The sequence below is a fragment of the Rhinopithecus bieti genome, unplaced genomic scaffold (assembly GCF_001698545.2).
Source record: "Rhinopithecus bieti isolate Rb0 unplaced genomic scaffold, ASM169854v2 scaffold_34958, whole genome shotgun sequence".
In the NCBI taxonomy this organism is placed as follows: domain Eukaryota; kingdom Metazoa; phylum Chordata; class Mammalia; order Primates; family Cercopithecidae; genus Rhinopithecus; species Rhinopithecus bieti.
The window spans coordinates 295,242-310,386 of NW_016814973.1; the positions used below are offsets into that span (position 1 = coordinate 295,242).

General features: G+C 43.6%; 1 protein-coding gene across 6 annotated transcripts in view; it reads left to right on the top strand.

Moving 5' to 3' along the window:
• The first annotated feature begins 2,815 nt into the window (after window positions 1-2,815).
• The window catches only part of MAST4 (microtubule associated serine/threonine kinase family member 4), a 589,801-nt gene continuing 577,471 nt past the window's right edge, over window positions 2,816-15,145 (top strand). For 3 of the 6 annotated variants that reach the window (XM_017852851.1, XM_017852852.1, XM_017852857.1), the window contains exon 1: window positions 2,816-3,481. In XM_017852851.1, the coding sequence (XP_017708340.1) occupies window positions 3,119-3,481 (363 nt within the window). In that variant the 5' untranslated portion in view covers window positions 2,816-3,118. The remainder of the gene's footprint in view (window positions 3,482-15,145) is intronic. The other 3 variants (XM_017852848.1, XM_017852850.1, XM_017852849.1) reach the window with 1 other exon arrangement.

Consider the following 15,145-nt stretch of genomic DNA (forward strand, 5'->3'; position numbering starts at 1 on the left):
TTCAGATTTAAAAAGTTCAAGAAATACTGATCTAGTACTTGACTTTGATCTGTAGAGGTTAAGAGCATAAATGCTGGGACCAAATGTTCAAATCTGAATCCTGGGTCCATCGCTTCTAGCTGTGTGACTTCAGCTGAATTACTTAAATTCTCTGTCACAGTTTTCAAACATTTCACAAATATGATACGGGAACAGTAATAGTAGCTACCTCATTGGGCTGATATGAGAAATGAGTACATTAACATTTTAAAGTGCTTAAAATTCTGCCTGGCACATAGTAAGTGCCTTAAAAATGCTTGTGGGACACCGCATGTTCTCACTCATAGGTGGGTATTGAACAATGAGAACACTTGGACACAGGAAGGGGAACATCCCACACAGGGGCCTGTCGTGGGGTGGGGGGGGGGGGAGGGATAGCATTAGGAGATATACCTAAAGTAAATGATGAGTTAATGGGTGCAGTACACCAACATGGCACATGTATACATATGTAACAAACCTGCACATTGTGCACATGTACCCTAGAACTTAAAGTATAATAAAAAAAAAGTGGGAAAAACAAATATGTTCCTCAAGTATTTTCTTTTACATATTGAATCAATAGAGCAAAGTTTCTTCCCCATGGATATTTATAATATAGTATATAAATATATATTTGAAAAAAATGTCTGTTTTGAGTGGCATTGTATTAATACTAGAATGCCTAGGAAAGAGAGCCTTGGAACCAGACTGCTGGGTTCCAAACCACAGCTCCACTGCTTACTTGCCATGTGACCTTTGCAGAGCCTCAGTTTCTTAATCAATAAAGTGGGATTAATAGAATCTGTTTCACAAGGTTGTTGCCAGGATTAAATGACACCATCCAGAGAAGATGCAGAGGACTTAGGCGATAATAACTATTGTCATTCTTGCTGTCGATTATTCAGATCATGACCTTGCTTCTTGTTTCCCTATGTACTGAAAAGCAACTCCTCCTCTTCTTTTATGTGCATGGCTGAAATTGTCATTTCAGTTCAGCTCTGGTGAATCAACCATGTAAGGGCTCAGATAAAGACCAGAACTCCTAAACAGGAAAGTAATTGTGAGGCCCGGGTTAAATTCGGACTGCCCCACTGTGCTGTCTCTTCAGCCTTGCTCTCACAACTTAGCTGCCACTAGACTTGACCTTTTGCCTCAGTAGGTCTTCATATCCCTCTGGACAATTCAGAAGCATCACACATGACAGCTGGGTTCCATTTTGCAGTATGGCTGTCTGAAGCAAGATAGACATATTTCCGTCCCCTTCATCTTGAGGGGAGGAAACTGATCAGGACAAACGTTGCTGTCCAATATGACGAAGCCCTCTGTGTGATGTATCATTTGTAAATACCACGATAGCATGAAAGGCTCACTAGCTAAAGGGGCTTTCAATTAGGGTCCTCCAGTTCTTAAGGACCTTTGGCGAGGCTGCGCTGACAAAGAGCAATCTAAGATGCTCAAGGACCTGCTACTGTTTTTCTGTAACTCTTTCCTCTTCTCCCACACACATTTTTCCTGTATCACTTATCACAGGTTCTAAAATGGGTAATAGAGCTATATAACGCAGTATCAATCTCTCGCTTGACCATAAGCTGCTCAAGGGCAGGGGACCTGACTTACTAATCGTTGTATCCCCTGCACCTGGCACACATCTCCATCAACGTACATGGAACTAAGGCGGTTGAATTTATATCCCAGGCCACTGTGCCAGAGCTCAGAATGGGACTAGAGTTGAGGGCAAGAGGGGAATCATTTATTTCCCACTGCTGAACTGAGTGCTGGCTTCCAAGGAAATTCCAGTCACCGGACAGGCAGCATCCTCCAGCCCCAGGGAAGGCCTTCAGGGTATTCTATTGGTACCTTTAGTAAAGTTCTCTCTCCTAGTTCTTAGAAGTAAGGAAAATGAAGCAACCTGTCCTGTATCCTGTTGGTTTACAACCCAGGGCTAGGAGAACCTACATTGGAAAGTGAATCCTTTTCATCCTCTGCTTAGCTGATCATACGGAGACAGATAATGAGTAGGACCATAGAGCTTGGTCCTACTTAAATACAAGAACATACTTTGTTATCTTCCTCCCTATCAAAAGTTTCAAGTCTCAGACTTAACATTTTAGTTTACAAACAGATATAAAGACAGGAAATAGTCTTTTAAAAACTCTCCGTGTATCCAAGCCAGGCACTCTGCTGATGCATCATATATATTTGCTCTAAGCCTGCCCATAGCCAGACAAGACCAGCAGTAATGTAGCCATTTACAGTTGAGGAAATTGAGGTCCAAAGAGCTTAAACGGAAAAGCAGAGATTAGAGGTCACCCCGCTTTGGGTCCGCTCACTATACCAAGAAGTTTCTGCCCTTTTCCTCCAACACGCTGGTGAGTCCGTGTGCGTGCGTGACTGTGTGTGTGGTTCCTTTATTCCCTATACAGCCCCCCTTCTTCTGGTCCGTTTTCTTGATTCCGCTTTTTGGAGACAAAGTCCAGTTCTTCTCCAAGGTCTCACCATCCGCTCGCCGTCTCTCTCTGACGTCCCAAGGACAGTCAGTCACTCCTCCGCTAAGTTCGGAGTCTCCTTGGCTCCGATTCTGGGCTCCGCCCCCACCCTCCGGGTACCCCCGCCTGGTCCCTGCCCCCGCGCCCAGGCGCTCCAGCGGGACCACGGCCCGCTCCCGGGTCCCGACTGCCCTACCTGAGGCCCGCATGGCCGGGGGCGTCGCAGCCTCCGCCCATCGGCGCGCCTGCCCTTCCATTGGCTCCGCGTGCTGCCAGTCTCCTCGCTCCGTCCCGGAGGCAGGTTTTGCAGAAGCCGCAGTCCCGGCGGCTCGGGCGCAGCGCTGGAGTACAGTGGAGCGCAGATCACGGACCCGAGCGGGCATGTCCCCCTGCGTGGGAGCACCCGTTTGCCGCCGGGCCTGGGCGGCTGTGAACTTAGCAGCGGGCTCCTGCGGCCCCGTCGCTGCCATGTAGTCGCCGGCAGGGCTCCCTGAAGTCCGGGAGCGGCAGTGCCAGTGAGCCTGAGCCCAGGAACCCGCGTCTTCCCCGGGAGGCGCTGAGTGCGCGCCGCGCCCCCGCCGCTCGGGAGGCACTTTGGGCCAGACAGGGAAATGGGGGAGAAAGTTTCGGAGGCGCCGGAGCCGGTGCCCCGCGGCTGCAGTGGCCACGGCAGCCGGACTCCAGCCTCTGCGCTGGGCGCCGCGTCTTCTCCGGGTGCTTCCTCGGCCGAGTCCTCCTCGGGCTCAGAAACTCTGTCGGAGGAAGGGGAGCCCGGCTGCTTCTCCAGAAAGCAGCAGCCGCCGCCGCCGCCGCCGTCGGGAGGCGCCCTGGGCGCCCGGCCGCCAGCCGCGTGGGCTCCGGCACGCGTGCTGCTCGAGCGCGGAGTCCCTGCGCTGCCGCCGCCGCCCCCCGGAGGAGCTGTGCCGCCCGCGCCCCGGGGCAGCAGCGCGTCCCAGGAGGAGCAGGACGAGGAGGTGGGCCCCGCCTTTCCCAAGCTCGCGACTCTGGGTCCCGGCAGCCGGGCAACCCCAGCTTCCCATCCCGCGCGCAGGCGGTGGTCGGGAGAGCGCTGTGGCCGGAAGATAGGGAGGGACCCCAAGCGCTCTGCCCCGAGTCCGGGGCAACGACAGTTAAGGAGCCCCGCCGTGGGTTATTGACTTCCCTGTGGTTGTTACCCCCGTGTGTGTGTCTCCCTGTGCTTCCGATGGTGTGTTTTTAAAATGTCAGGGAAGCAAACTCCTTCGTGTCTGTATCTGCCTTGGTCGATCTGTGAGTGGATGCGATCTGGACACCTGGCGTGTCCCCACAACTCAGCTCCGATTCTCCAAAGTGGGCGTTGTTTTCCACCAAAGCACTTGGGCCAAGGGGCAGGGAGTTGAGGGGGAGAAATGGTGCCTTGGGGACAGGAGGTGGTGGGGGTGGGGGGCAGCGGTAGCTGCGGAGTTGTACGCGGGGGTTTCAGTGGCGCCAGCCCCCTGGGATCGCCCGCGGGTGATTTTGGCGCGTCCCCGCAGCGTCGGTCCTCTGGGAGAAGAGGACTACCCGCGCTCCCTCTGCGGCGCGGGCGTGCGCGCCTGCAGCTCCCGTTCAGACTTGTTTCCAGCGTGTGCAGATGAACGCTTGTCACCAAACCGAGTACGGATCGTCTTACCTTTTGCGGGGCGGAGCGGGGTGGGGGATCTGTATCTGCCCAGTTTCCTGGAAGGATGTTCCTCCAGAACTTGTGGGTCGCTTCCTGACACACTGAGCATAGGACTCTGGTGTCCTCCTCGCTGCTCTCTCCAGCTTATTTTCTGCTTTTGGAGGACAGTTAAAGAAGCGTATAATTCTTCATGTCTCAGAGCCAGACTCAGTCTCAAAAAAAAAAAAAAAAAAAAAAAAAAAAAAGTTTGCTTTGGACGTTTCTTGTGGGGAAGTCATCTTGATCAAGCAGGGCCACAAATAAAACATCACCCTAACATAGACTTATTGTGAAATTATTTCTTGAGTGCCAGTGTAGTATTTTCCTCATCTTGGATGGGGTTAGCTTTAGTAAATATTTGCCTTTGTCCCTTAGAGTAAGCAATCAGAGACCAATGCCCTGGCAGTAGTCCCCAGGGCCCCCAGTCTGGAAGCAAAAACTGGATCTGGCACAAGGTTGAGAGGAGACGAGTCCTAGCCTGGCAGAGATGGAACAAACCTTGGCTGCTTAGCTAGTTCTTGGCCAAGCCACTTGCAGTAACCATGACCCATTCCCTCATTCCTCTAAGTCCCCATTGCAGGGATCTTGGATAAGTGTCTGCAGGCCTGCTCTCTAGAACTGTCTCTGCTACTGAACTGTGAGACCTTGGGTATATTGTTTCACTCCTCTGAGGTTCAGTTCTATAATCTGTAAAAGGAGGAACTTCAAGGTAAAGTTCATTTTTACACTTATACTCCTGTTTCGAATCAGGAATTTCAGATGAATCGATGGTTCCAAATCGATCCTAGCGGCGGGATGTCAGGAGTTTGCTGCATGCCTCACCCACCACAGAGCTACATCCTAGCAGAGATGATCAAACTCTGTACTGTCCCAGCGTTCCTCCCTGATTACATCTCCCTTTCAAGATGCGAGGCATGTGCCACGTGTTTGCCCCTTAATTTCTGCCTCCACTTCTAGAGATGAGCACACTGGCACTGGGAAGCTGGGGGTGTACCCTAACTTAATGATTCACCAGTAGATCCGGATTCAGTATTGCTGCTGGTAGAGAAGAGAGTAGTTAGTTGCTTTATGTTTTCTATTTGGCTAGGAGGGTGCTCCATGGTAAATGACATGGTCTTGCAGGTGGAGGGGAGGGATGTTGGGGAACTTCTGATCCCCATTCTGTCGCTGAATTTATTGCCTGGCCTCAGGGTGACAGTGCTTTGCTTTGTTGGAAGTGGATTTGATAACTTATTTCACAGGCAGTGCAGTGAGAATTGGTTGATTGAAACACATTTTGGAAAGTGGAATGATTAAATAACGTGGGTCACTATTTGTGAAATCTCAGAATTACATGTAAACTGATACAGTATTGCAATTTATTATGTAACTTAACCTGTGGCATGGGATGCTGGAAATTGCCTAGGAGCAAAATCTTGACTTGCTCTGATAATTTTAAAGTGCAATGAAAACCAAACCATGTAGTTTTTTCCCCTCTTGTGGAGTAGAGGAGTGAGAGTCTTAGCGAAAGGGGTTGAGGTCCAGTGTGCATTTTCTGGTTCTTACACTGGCAATGGTATGGGGAGGGGTCTTCACTGTTTGTGGGCTTATGGGTCTCTTTAAGGAGCAAATGAAAACTCTTTTGCCCCTCTCCTCAAAAAGCACACCAGAGGATTCGGGAATGCCAGGTGATAAGCACTCAGTTTAGTGGAAAGACGTGGGTTTGATTTCTAGCTCTGCCACCTTGACCAGTTGTGGGATTGTGGAACATTCAGCTTTTGCAAATCTCAGCTTTCCTACCTTCAATGGGAATAATAGCAATAGAGTTAGGCATTTTACACATGCTATCTAATTTAATCCTAGCACAGTAACTGACATATAGCATCAAATGCCAAGTAAGTGTTAGTATTTTTTAAGTTCACTTTTGATGACATTTTGCAAAATAGAAATAAAAAGTTGGGTTATCCTGTTATTTTACTGATGCATAACTTATGTGCTACCTACTTTCAGAGAATCGGAGGCTATGTCTACTTAGCTTATACTCATAAAATGGGAATAAACCGGGAAACAGTTTTTATTTGTCTCCAGTTGTTTTGTGACAAGGCAATGTGAGTGTGATGTTATACTGCAGAAAGGCTCTGAGTATAAAGCATTAAAAGGTTTGTGCGCAACTCAAAAAATGGAATGAGGTTCATTTAAAATTGTTATATCTAGCTTGGGGAATTGATTATTTCCAAAGGTTTTTTTTTTTTTTTTTTTTTTTCTAACCGTAACTTATTGTATCACATTTTGAAGAGCAGCAAAATTCAAGTTTCTAGTATATTATGGCAGTGCTAATTTCTTTGGCAAACTTGTTAAAACTGTTTTGAATGTATTTAGTAATGTCAACAGAGTTTGACCTATTTTTTACTTTATCTTACTGTCAACAATTGTATAAACTTAAGTCTGCCCTTTAAGCTTTTGGTGTCTTAAAAACAGTAGTTTAATGTGACAGTAATGATAGCTTTTATGTCAAACACATGACAGCTAGACATACAGCATGACTTTTCTTTAAGAAAACTGTATCTGACTTCTTCTCTTTCCCCAAGCCTTTGAATTTGGGGTCCGTGTGTGTTGAGTAGGTAGCACACTCATTTCTGAGAGTTAACACTGTCTAGATTGAAGGACTGTTCCCCTGACATCTCTGAGATTTGCCTGTAGGCATTCTGCCTTGTCCTTTCCTGAAACACCCTGTGATGACTTTAAGAAAGTACTTGGGTGCTGTTTGGTAACTGTCTCCACAAACTGGCCAAGGGCAGAAATTTTGTCTTTGCATGCCTAGCATGGTACGGTTAATATATTAGTAGGGGCTCAGTAAATATTTGTCGAATGAATGAGAAAAAATGGCATCTATGAAAATAGTTGCACATTTGATTGAAGGGTGTGTATGTGTATTCATTTATTTTGTCTGTTGTGAATTATGATATACAAACCTCTAGATCTCTTATCGAGAGAAACCTTGTAGATCACAGTGAGAAACGAATGGTTTTTCCAGGTAAATTTTGAACAAAGTCAAATCACTGAAGTTCCACTCAGAATGCTTTTGAAGAGACTTGTATGTTAACTGTTACTGACTCTCCTTTTCACTGTGTTTATTAGAACTTGAAACGTGCAGGGATCCTTAGAATGGCAGAAAAGGGCTTAGTAATTAAAAGGATTTATAAGTCAGCAAGAGACAACCTATTTATACTCTGCTACACTAAGGGACTTATTTTGTTGGTATAAGTTGGGAAACGGTTTCTCTTATTAACATAGGCTTACAGTGATAGGATGACTTTAAATTGTTCTATTAAGTGGTATATGAGCACGAGGACTGCTTTTAATATTTTGAATGTGTGTATGGGGTGGGGGGTTTCCCATGTGGTACTAATGCAGTAGATGAGTTTCTGGTGTTTGTTGGTTAAGACATTAAATAGCAAAAAGCAAGCAGGAATTCAGCAAAGCTTTTCATTGAATTTATATTTTATTAATCACAGAAGCTACATAATTCTAAAAGAGAAGTAGTGCATAAATCTTGGCATATTTATTATTTAGTCTATTTTGGACTCTACCAAATTCAGTAAGAGCCACAGGATCAGAAAATCAGTCAACCAAAATGTATTGAGTCTGGCTCTGAGACATTGTCCTGGGCACAGAGATGGTTTTGACCCCAGGAAGCTTCAACTCTAGTAAGGGCGATAGTCACTAAATACATGACTATGAATTAATTGGCTTCAAAAAGTGGCAAATAGGGAACAGGCTGTGAGGTAGCATGTGGCCGCACTTGTAACTCACTGAGTCTGGTGTTCAGGACTGAGTCACTGAGGAAGTGATCTGTGAGCTGAGACCCCCAGGATGAGCAGGAGTTAGGTGGGGGAGGGCAAGGGAAGGGATAGGTGTGATCCAGGTGGCAGGAGGCCCTGAAGCGGGAGAGAGCATGGGTCCATAGCTCTGAGAGGATTCTGAGTTGTTAGGTGTGGAGGAGAGAAGAGCATGACATCTCATGACATTTGATAGAGAAGCAGCAGCTGGGTCATACAGAGCTGTCTGGACTTTATTCTAAAGGCAGTGGGAACCACTGAAGGATTTGAAGCAAGGAAGTGACATGATCAGATTTATATTTTGGGAGGGTCAGGAAGTATGAAGCCCACCTGCTGGTAACTGTTGGTATAGCCTAATTGTTCCAGAGTTGGAATTGATAACCTGAGAAGATGTCCCTTTAGTAAATTGTGTAGGGGTGAGATGGGGTCATCCCTAGTAGCTTAGGTACTCCAAGTGTATACATATACCTATGAAATACATACATATGAATACATATAAAATACGTATGAAATACAATATGAAAATACATACATATGAAATACTTTTGATCTGTTGAAGAGAACATCTTAGTGTTAATATTAATGTTACTTTTCACTGCCATGCCATTGTAACTCTAGTGTTGAAGGAAAAACTTTATTGCCATGATGGGAGAGTGAGGAGAGGGCCTTGCAAATGCTCATTTCCAGAGTAAACTTCAGGGACAGATTTGCCTGGGGTGAGCATGAGGGGAGGAGGTCTGAGGTTGTACCTCTCTGTTGACAGGAAGTGTGGGGTTTGTGTACTAACACGCATTACCAGAGTCTTTCTTGGACTTTCCTAAAGAGGAAAGGGTCACTACCAAAGAACGAAGGCTTTTACGCTTTCCACCTCTGGTCTGAGGTACTCCAGGGAATGTCAAATACTTACATTTTGACAGTGTTTTAGAGCCTGTGACAAAGGCTATCCACTCAGACCTAGTGGATACAGTGCAGGAATCCAGGTGGATTTTTTTTTTTCTAGTTTGGCTCTATAAGGAAGGGCATGGAAGTGGGGCATAAAGATGATAAACTGGAAAAAGAATCCATCCTCATAGGATGTGGCCCACAGTGAGAAGGGTCCATGACGTGGTGGCTTGGCCTTAGAGAAGGCTGAGTGAGGGACAAGGGGTGTGCATCTTAGAAGAGATGATTGTATGTTTTAGATGAAAACCACCCTGTGTGTTTTCTGATTATGTTCTTACATTCTATAGTGTTGCCAGAAAGGGCTTGTGTTGTTTTCTTTCATCCCTTTAGAGCTAGCAGCCAGTGTTTCCCTGCTCTGAGGTCAGGGTCTGTAGTGACTGAGGGCACAGACTTTTGATCCTGGTTCAGCCACTTAGAAGTTGGATGACTTTGGCTAGGTTCTTATTGCTGAGGCTGTTTCCTCATCTGTAAAATGGGCATGTAGTTTTTATTCCTGAGGGTCATTATGAGGATTAATGAGATGTTTTATGTGAGTATCCAGCATGATGCCTGGTGCATAGTAAGCACTCCATAATGGTATCTGCTACTATTACTGAGTGTGGAAAACCTGATTTATGCAGAGTATTGGTACCATCAGCACCATAGGCAGGTACATAATAAGCAGTAAACCTACAAGTCCCTTCCCTGATGGATTATGCTTCTAGCATATTTTGTTGGTAGTCCTGACAGGCTCTTTCATTCATGAGTAGGTAGATATGTAACAGTTATCCCTTTTAATTTCATGGGCAGAGCATTCCTTATGAGGTACTAACAGCAAAGCTTTATGGTATATGATTCATTAACCCTTCTATTAAGACACCGTTTCTCTTTTGCTCATGGAACCTGTTCTTAGTGATCAGTTATTAAATAATATTCTGCAAGACTTTATGAACATGTAAATTACTAGCTGCACCCAGAGATTTAGTCAGAAGGCAGTGTGTCAACCATGTGCTGGGGCTGGTGACATGACCATGTACTTCATGTCAGCTTCCTAGAATAATGATTTGGGGGATGAGAAAGGAGTAGGAAGGAAATCGGGGATTGTCTGGAAGTCAACCTTGGTTCATATAAGTGTGAAAGATGGGGCAAGGCAGATGGTGTGCAGCCATCCCAACTTCTCAGAAGGGAAATTTGTTAGGAATGCAATAGAACTTTCAAAAATGCAAGGACTCCTCTATGCAGATTACCCAACACAAATTCTGTTTTGTCCCCTTTGAACAGTATAAACATTTTGGTTTTTAAGACAAAATGCAAATAACCTAGTAGCCCTTTTGATATAACTCAAGCTGGTGCAGTGATTGCAGTTCACTTCTCTTCCAGACAACTGGTGTTCTGCTCTGTGCACTTGTTCAGGCTGACATTTACACAACTTTGAATCATTTCGTTCAAAGGATCTTGTTCTCTTTCATGTGTCCAGTATTTTGTCTAGCTTCTTATTTGGTGATGTTATTTTAGGTTAAAGCATACCAAAATACAAAATCAAGCGGAAGTCGGTTTCACCAATAGCTTCTGTGCATTTGTGTTTCTCCCTTTCTCCACCCTTCTCTCATCGCCCTCTCACCTGGTTCAGAATTCCTTGGAGGGATTGGATAAAAGTCACCTGTGCTTCCAGGGTTAGGAGAGAAAGCCAGGCCCTAAATGTAAAATGCTGGTTCAGGACTGTGGTCTTTGGTACAGACACATACTCTGAAGTCACATTTAAGTTTATGGAACTTGTGCGAAATTCCTGGTGGCTGTTCTAGCCTCCCTTAATGAAAAGCGGTCACTGCTTATTTAATGATTTGAATTCATAACTAGACACGTGTCTGCGAGACAGCTTATAAATTTGTATCCTAGGCCTGTACTCTTGCCAGCCCATCAATTCCCCTCTCAGACACAGTCGATATAATTTTGATCATGATACTTACTTCCACTGAACCTTTCAGTCCAAATGCTTTGTAATGATACTAGGGGGAATGATGGTAGGTGGGAGGGAAGATGGAATACTGACAAATTGAACTTCTTTTCTTAACTAATTTTCTAGGCTATCATGTGGAAAATGAATATTTAATTTTAATGTTCTTGGTTTGTGCTTTTGCGGTGTTTTCAATGGTCAGCAAGATCGCAAGTGCACCCAATTTAGTGTGGGTGGATGACTGTCTGTTAAACTCACATCAGATGTTGGTCTTTTGGCCTCTTCCTTAGAACTTAGCTAGCTCCTTTTTTTTTTTTTTTTTTTTAATAAGCTGAGAAGTTAGGTGTGTTCCTTTCTGGCTGGTGATTTTGTGCCTTTTGTGTTTGTCTAACAAAATAATCTCAGATTTCTTTCTTAACATTTTCTTTTCAGGCATTTCTTCATACAGAGATAGATGTATCTGCTATAATGCAGGAAGGGCCCCACGGCCTCATCAGTGATAGGGAAACTCAGTGAAATTGGGTTAAAATTGGAAGCTAAACTATTATGTCGGTGTACACAGTCACCGAGACTGACATTCACAAAATCCTCACATTTGAAATTACTTCTTAGGGCAGTCATAGCCAGCAAAATTGCATTGTGGTATTGAAATGGAATGAAGTTGTGATGAAATCTGTTTTGTGTATAAAAGTTCAATGACTAATTCCACAAATTAGTTTATGAAATAAATTAGTTCCCTGTAAGTATATCTAGCTCCCACACAAGACAAACTCACAAAATTTGCTTTTTACTCACATACTTTTAGCTGGAGTGGCTTGATTGAAATAACCTGAACCCTCACCTAGGCTTCATTTTAAGAGTGGCTCTGAGGATAATTAGACGCAGCCAAGAAGAGGAGGGGAGGATTGCTCTAGAGGAAAACTCAGCCCCAGAGAAAGAAATACAGAAAGGTTTTACTCCAGGAGAAGGGTTTCAGACATCCTAAATGAGTAGAATATATACCTGGAAAACCCAAGAAAATGTTGACTTTCCTGTCCTCGTGGCTCTCAGCAGACTAGTAAGTAGAAGCGTCCTGCTAAGTCTGTGCAACCTGAGCTTGAAAACTGAGGGTGCCTGAGCAGGAGAGCGAATGAGAGGAAAATTACTTGTCAAGTAAGACTCCCTTTGCCTTACATTTTGGTACTTTACTGTTCAAAATACTACACTGGTAAATTTTAATTCACGTACTTTTTTATTTCCTTGGAATTATTTGGTTATTTGTTCTACAGTCATTGATCAAGTTTCCCTAAATGGCTACCCTGGGTTATTGTTGCTTGGGGAGTGAGATAGTCCCCAAAGAGCCTGTAAGACCTCTGAGGGTCAGCTTTAATCCACGGTGGTGGGTGGGTTCTCGCCACGGTGCAGATTCGCTTTTCAGAGGACAAGGGATTAAAGGGAAATTACAACTTTGAACTCGCTTGATTTTTCTCCTTAGAAACTTCAATTTCATTTTTGTTTTCAAGATTTCCACTTTTGACATTAAAACATTTCTACCTAGAGAAAGCTTAGCCTAAGTGTGAGCAGCCTGAGGGCAAGTTTTAGAATTATCAGGTAAGACTGGTTGGGAAGAGTTATGCTAGTAGAGTAACAACAATGACAATTTTGTAACGTGCTAAAATCATACCGTTTTATATTCTTTTAAAGTTATTTTTGAATCACCAGTTTCTGTGTATCAGGTTACCTGTCATTCCTTGTTCTTATTCTTGCTTCTTTTTTTCTTCTTCTGTATCTTTAGCTTTGTCGTCAGAACTTTAAAAAGAACACAACAAATGCTTTAGCTAGAAGATTGCAGAAAACCTCTTGTTAAACGGAATGTTTGGGGCAAAGCCTTTTTTGGTTACTGAATTTTATGATTCATAAAGGATTAATTTGAAAGTTCTTTTGTTCTCACCTTGTTGCTTACCTCTTTTCTAGAATGTCATGGTATGTTTTCCTGCCTTATTCTGTGCTGAACAAGCTATTTTTTTTTTTTTTTTAATAATCGGACATCTTGTAGTGCTTTAAGGCTCTCTGGCCATCAATCATCTTTGAAAACTATTGAAGATGTGAAGGTAGAAAGTGAGTATAAAATTGTGCTGTTAACAAAGTAGTTATCTTGATTTCTCTTTTCTCACTTTAAAAGCTGAAGTTAGCAAAATAAGTTCTGTTTTTGGAGGGTAGTGATGCATTATCTTTGTTCCTTCATTGTGCCAGGTTTTGTATATATGTTGTTAATATTTGTGGTGCTTAAAGTTTGCACAGCCTTTTTTCATATTGCCTATTTTCTATAGATTTCTCTTTGTAAATCTCTCCCACTGGTTTGCGAATCCCTTGGGTAGAAACTATGTCATATCAACTCAAATCTTGCAACAGGGAGGATGCATGGCATATAGTGTGTAGTGACAATACGTTACACAAAATTGCAGTTGAGACATAATGTGTGGCAAAGCAACGTTCTGAACATGAATTTACTCATTTAAATTAAATAGTAAATGAGTATATGAATTTACTCATTTAGTTTTTACACAAGTCTTTTTGAAATTCAATTGATAATTAAATTGGTCTACACTACCATGTTATAGCTAAGTGACCCATTCAACTTCATACAAGTGAGGATAAGAATGTAGGGAGATAGTGGGACAAGGGCAGGTTTGAGGAGATCATCAAGCCTCTTGGTCATCTCTGCATCCCAGAGCCTAGCACAGAACCTTGCATGATGTGGCACACAGTGATCAATGGCTAAATAAATGAGGATGCCATTTAGGGGATAGGTCCCTCTGCACTTAGCATAAAGGTTTAGATTAAGTGTCTGTAGGACTTTTGTTAAGGTTAGTGCTAAGACATAAAGCTGCTATAATCTTGGGTTTTAGGACATCAGTTAATGGGATGAGTGAGTTTCTACAAATGAAAGACTTTGCCTGTAAACCAATTCTTATTTTCCTGTTGGCTTTGGGGAGTTGTATTCTGCCAGTATAATTCTTGGTTATTCATTAAAATCATACTTGTAGCAGTTAAGGCATTTTTGGCCTGATGTTAAAAGGAATTATTTTGATTTCTGATGAAGTATTGACAGCAGGCTTTAACGTGTTAATGGTAATTATTAACACTTTAATAATTTACTCAGTTCTCAGGGTAATGCTGCTGTGAGTGGAAATGGATTGCAGGAATTTCATCAGTAGTGAAAGTGTTGACCTGGAAATTGGGAAATCTGAACTCCTGCCTTGGCTTCTTGCTAGGCAAGTTATTAGCACCTCTGATCCTTATCTGTGATGAAATAAGAGGTCCTTCTTAGCTCCAGTTTTTTTGTTTGCCTCTTATTATAAAATATAACCTTTAAAACTTAGTTTTCATCACTCTACAGTTTTTTAGAAATTGTTGATTGACGTTTTTCTTTTGACAGACTTGATAATTGGTGGTTTTCTGATTTGTCAATAGGCACCTATTCTTCCTGTCCCCCCAGCTTTATTAAAGTATAATTGACAAAAATGTATATATTTATGGTATACAACACGATGTTCTGATATATATACATTGTGAAATGAAATGATTAAGTCAAGCAAATTATATCCATCACCTCACATGTTTACCCTTTTTGTTTTTTTCGAGACAGAGTCTCCGTCACACAGGCTGGAGTGCAGTGGCGCGATCTCAGCTCACTGCAACCTCTGTCTCCGTGGTTCAAGTGATTCTCATGCCTCAGCCTCCTGAGTAGCTGGGATTACAGGCATGTGCCACCATGCCTGGCTAATTTTGTATTTTAGTAGAGATGGGGTTTCACCATGTTGACCAGGCTGCTCTCGAGCTCCTGACCTCAGGTGATCTGCCTGCCTTGGTCTCCCAAAGTGCTGGGATTACAGGCGTGAACCACTGTGCCTGGCCCTACCCTTTTTTTTTTTTTTGGTGGAGAGAACATTAAGGTCTATATATATATTCTTGACAGGAATTCTCACAAGGACCCTTACTCATGAATTCTACCTTTCAGATAATGCTTATATAGGAAAATATGGATTACTTATGTTCTGCTTTAATTCCTTCACAATTATTTGGTATGTCTCTGTCAGTATCCCTAGCAAGTGTTGAGGGTACTGTCTCACCTCCCAATCCCTGCGGAGGAGCTGGACTCCAGAGAACACTGTCAGTTCTGTGTTTGTCTTGATGCTGGAGCACTCTGCTGTGTCATCTCACCCATTCAAATGCTCAGGCTTCTGTGTGGCTTTTGAAATACTTAGATTCTTTGGATAGTCAT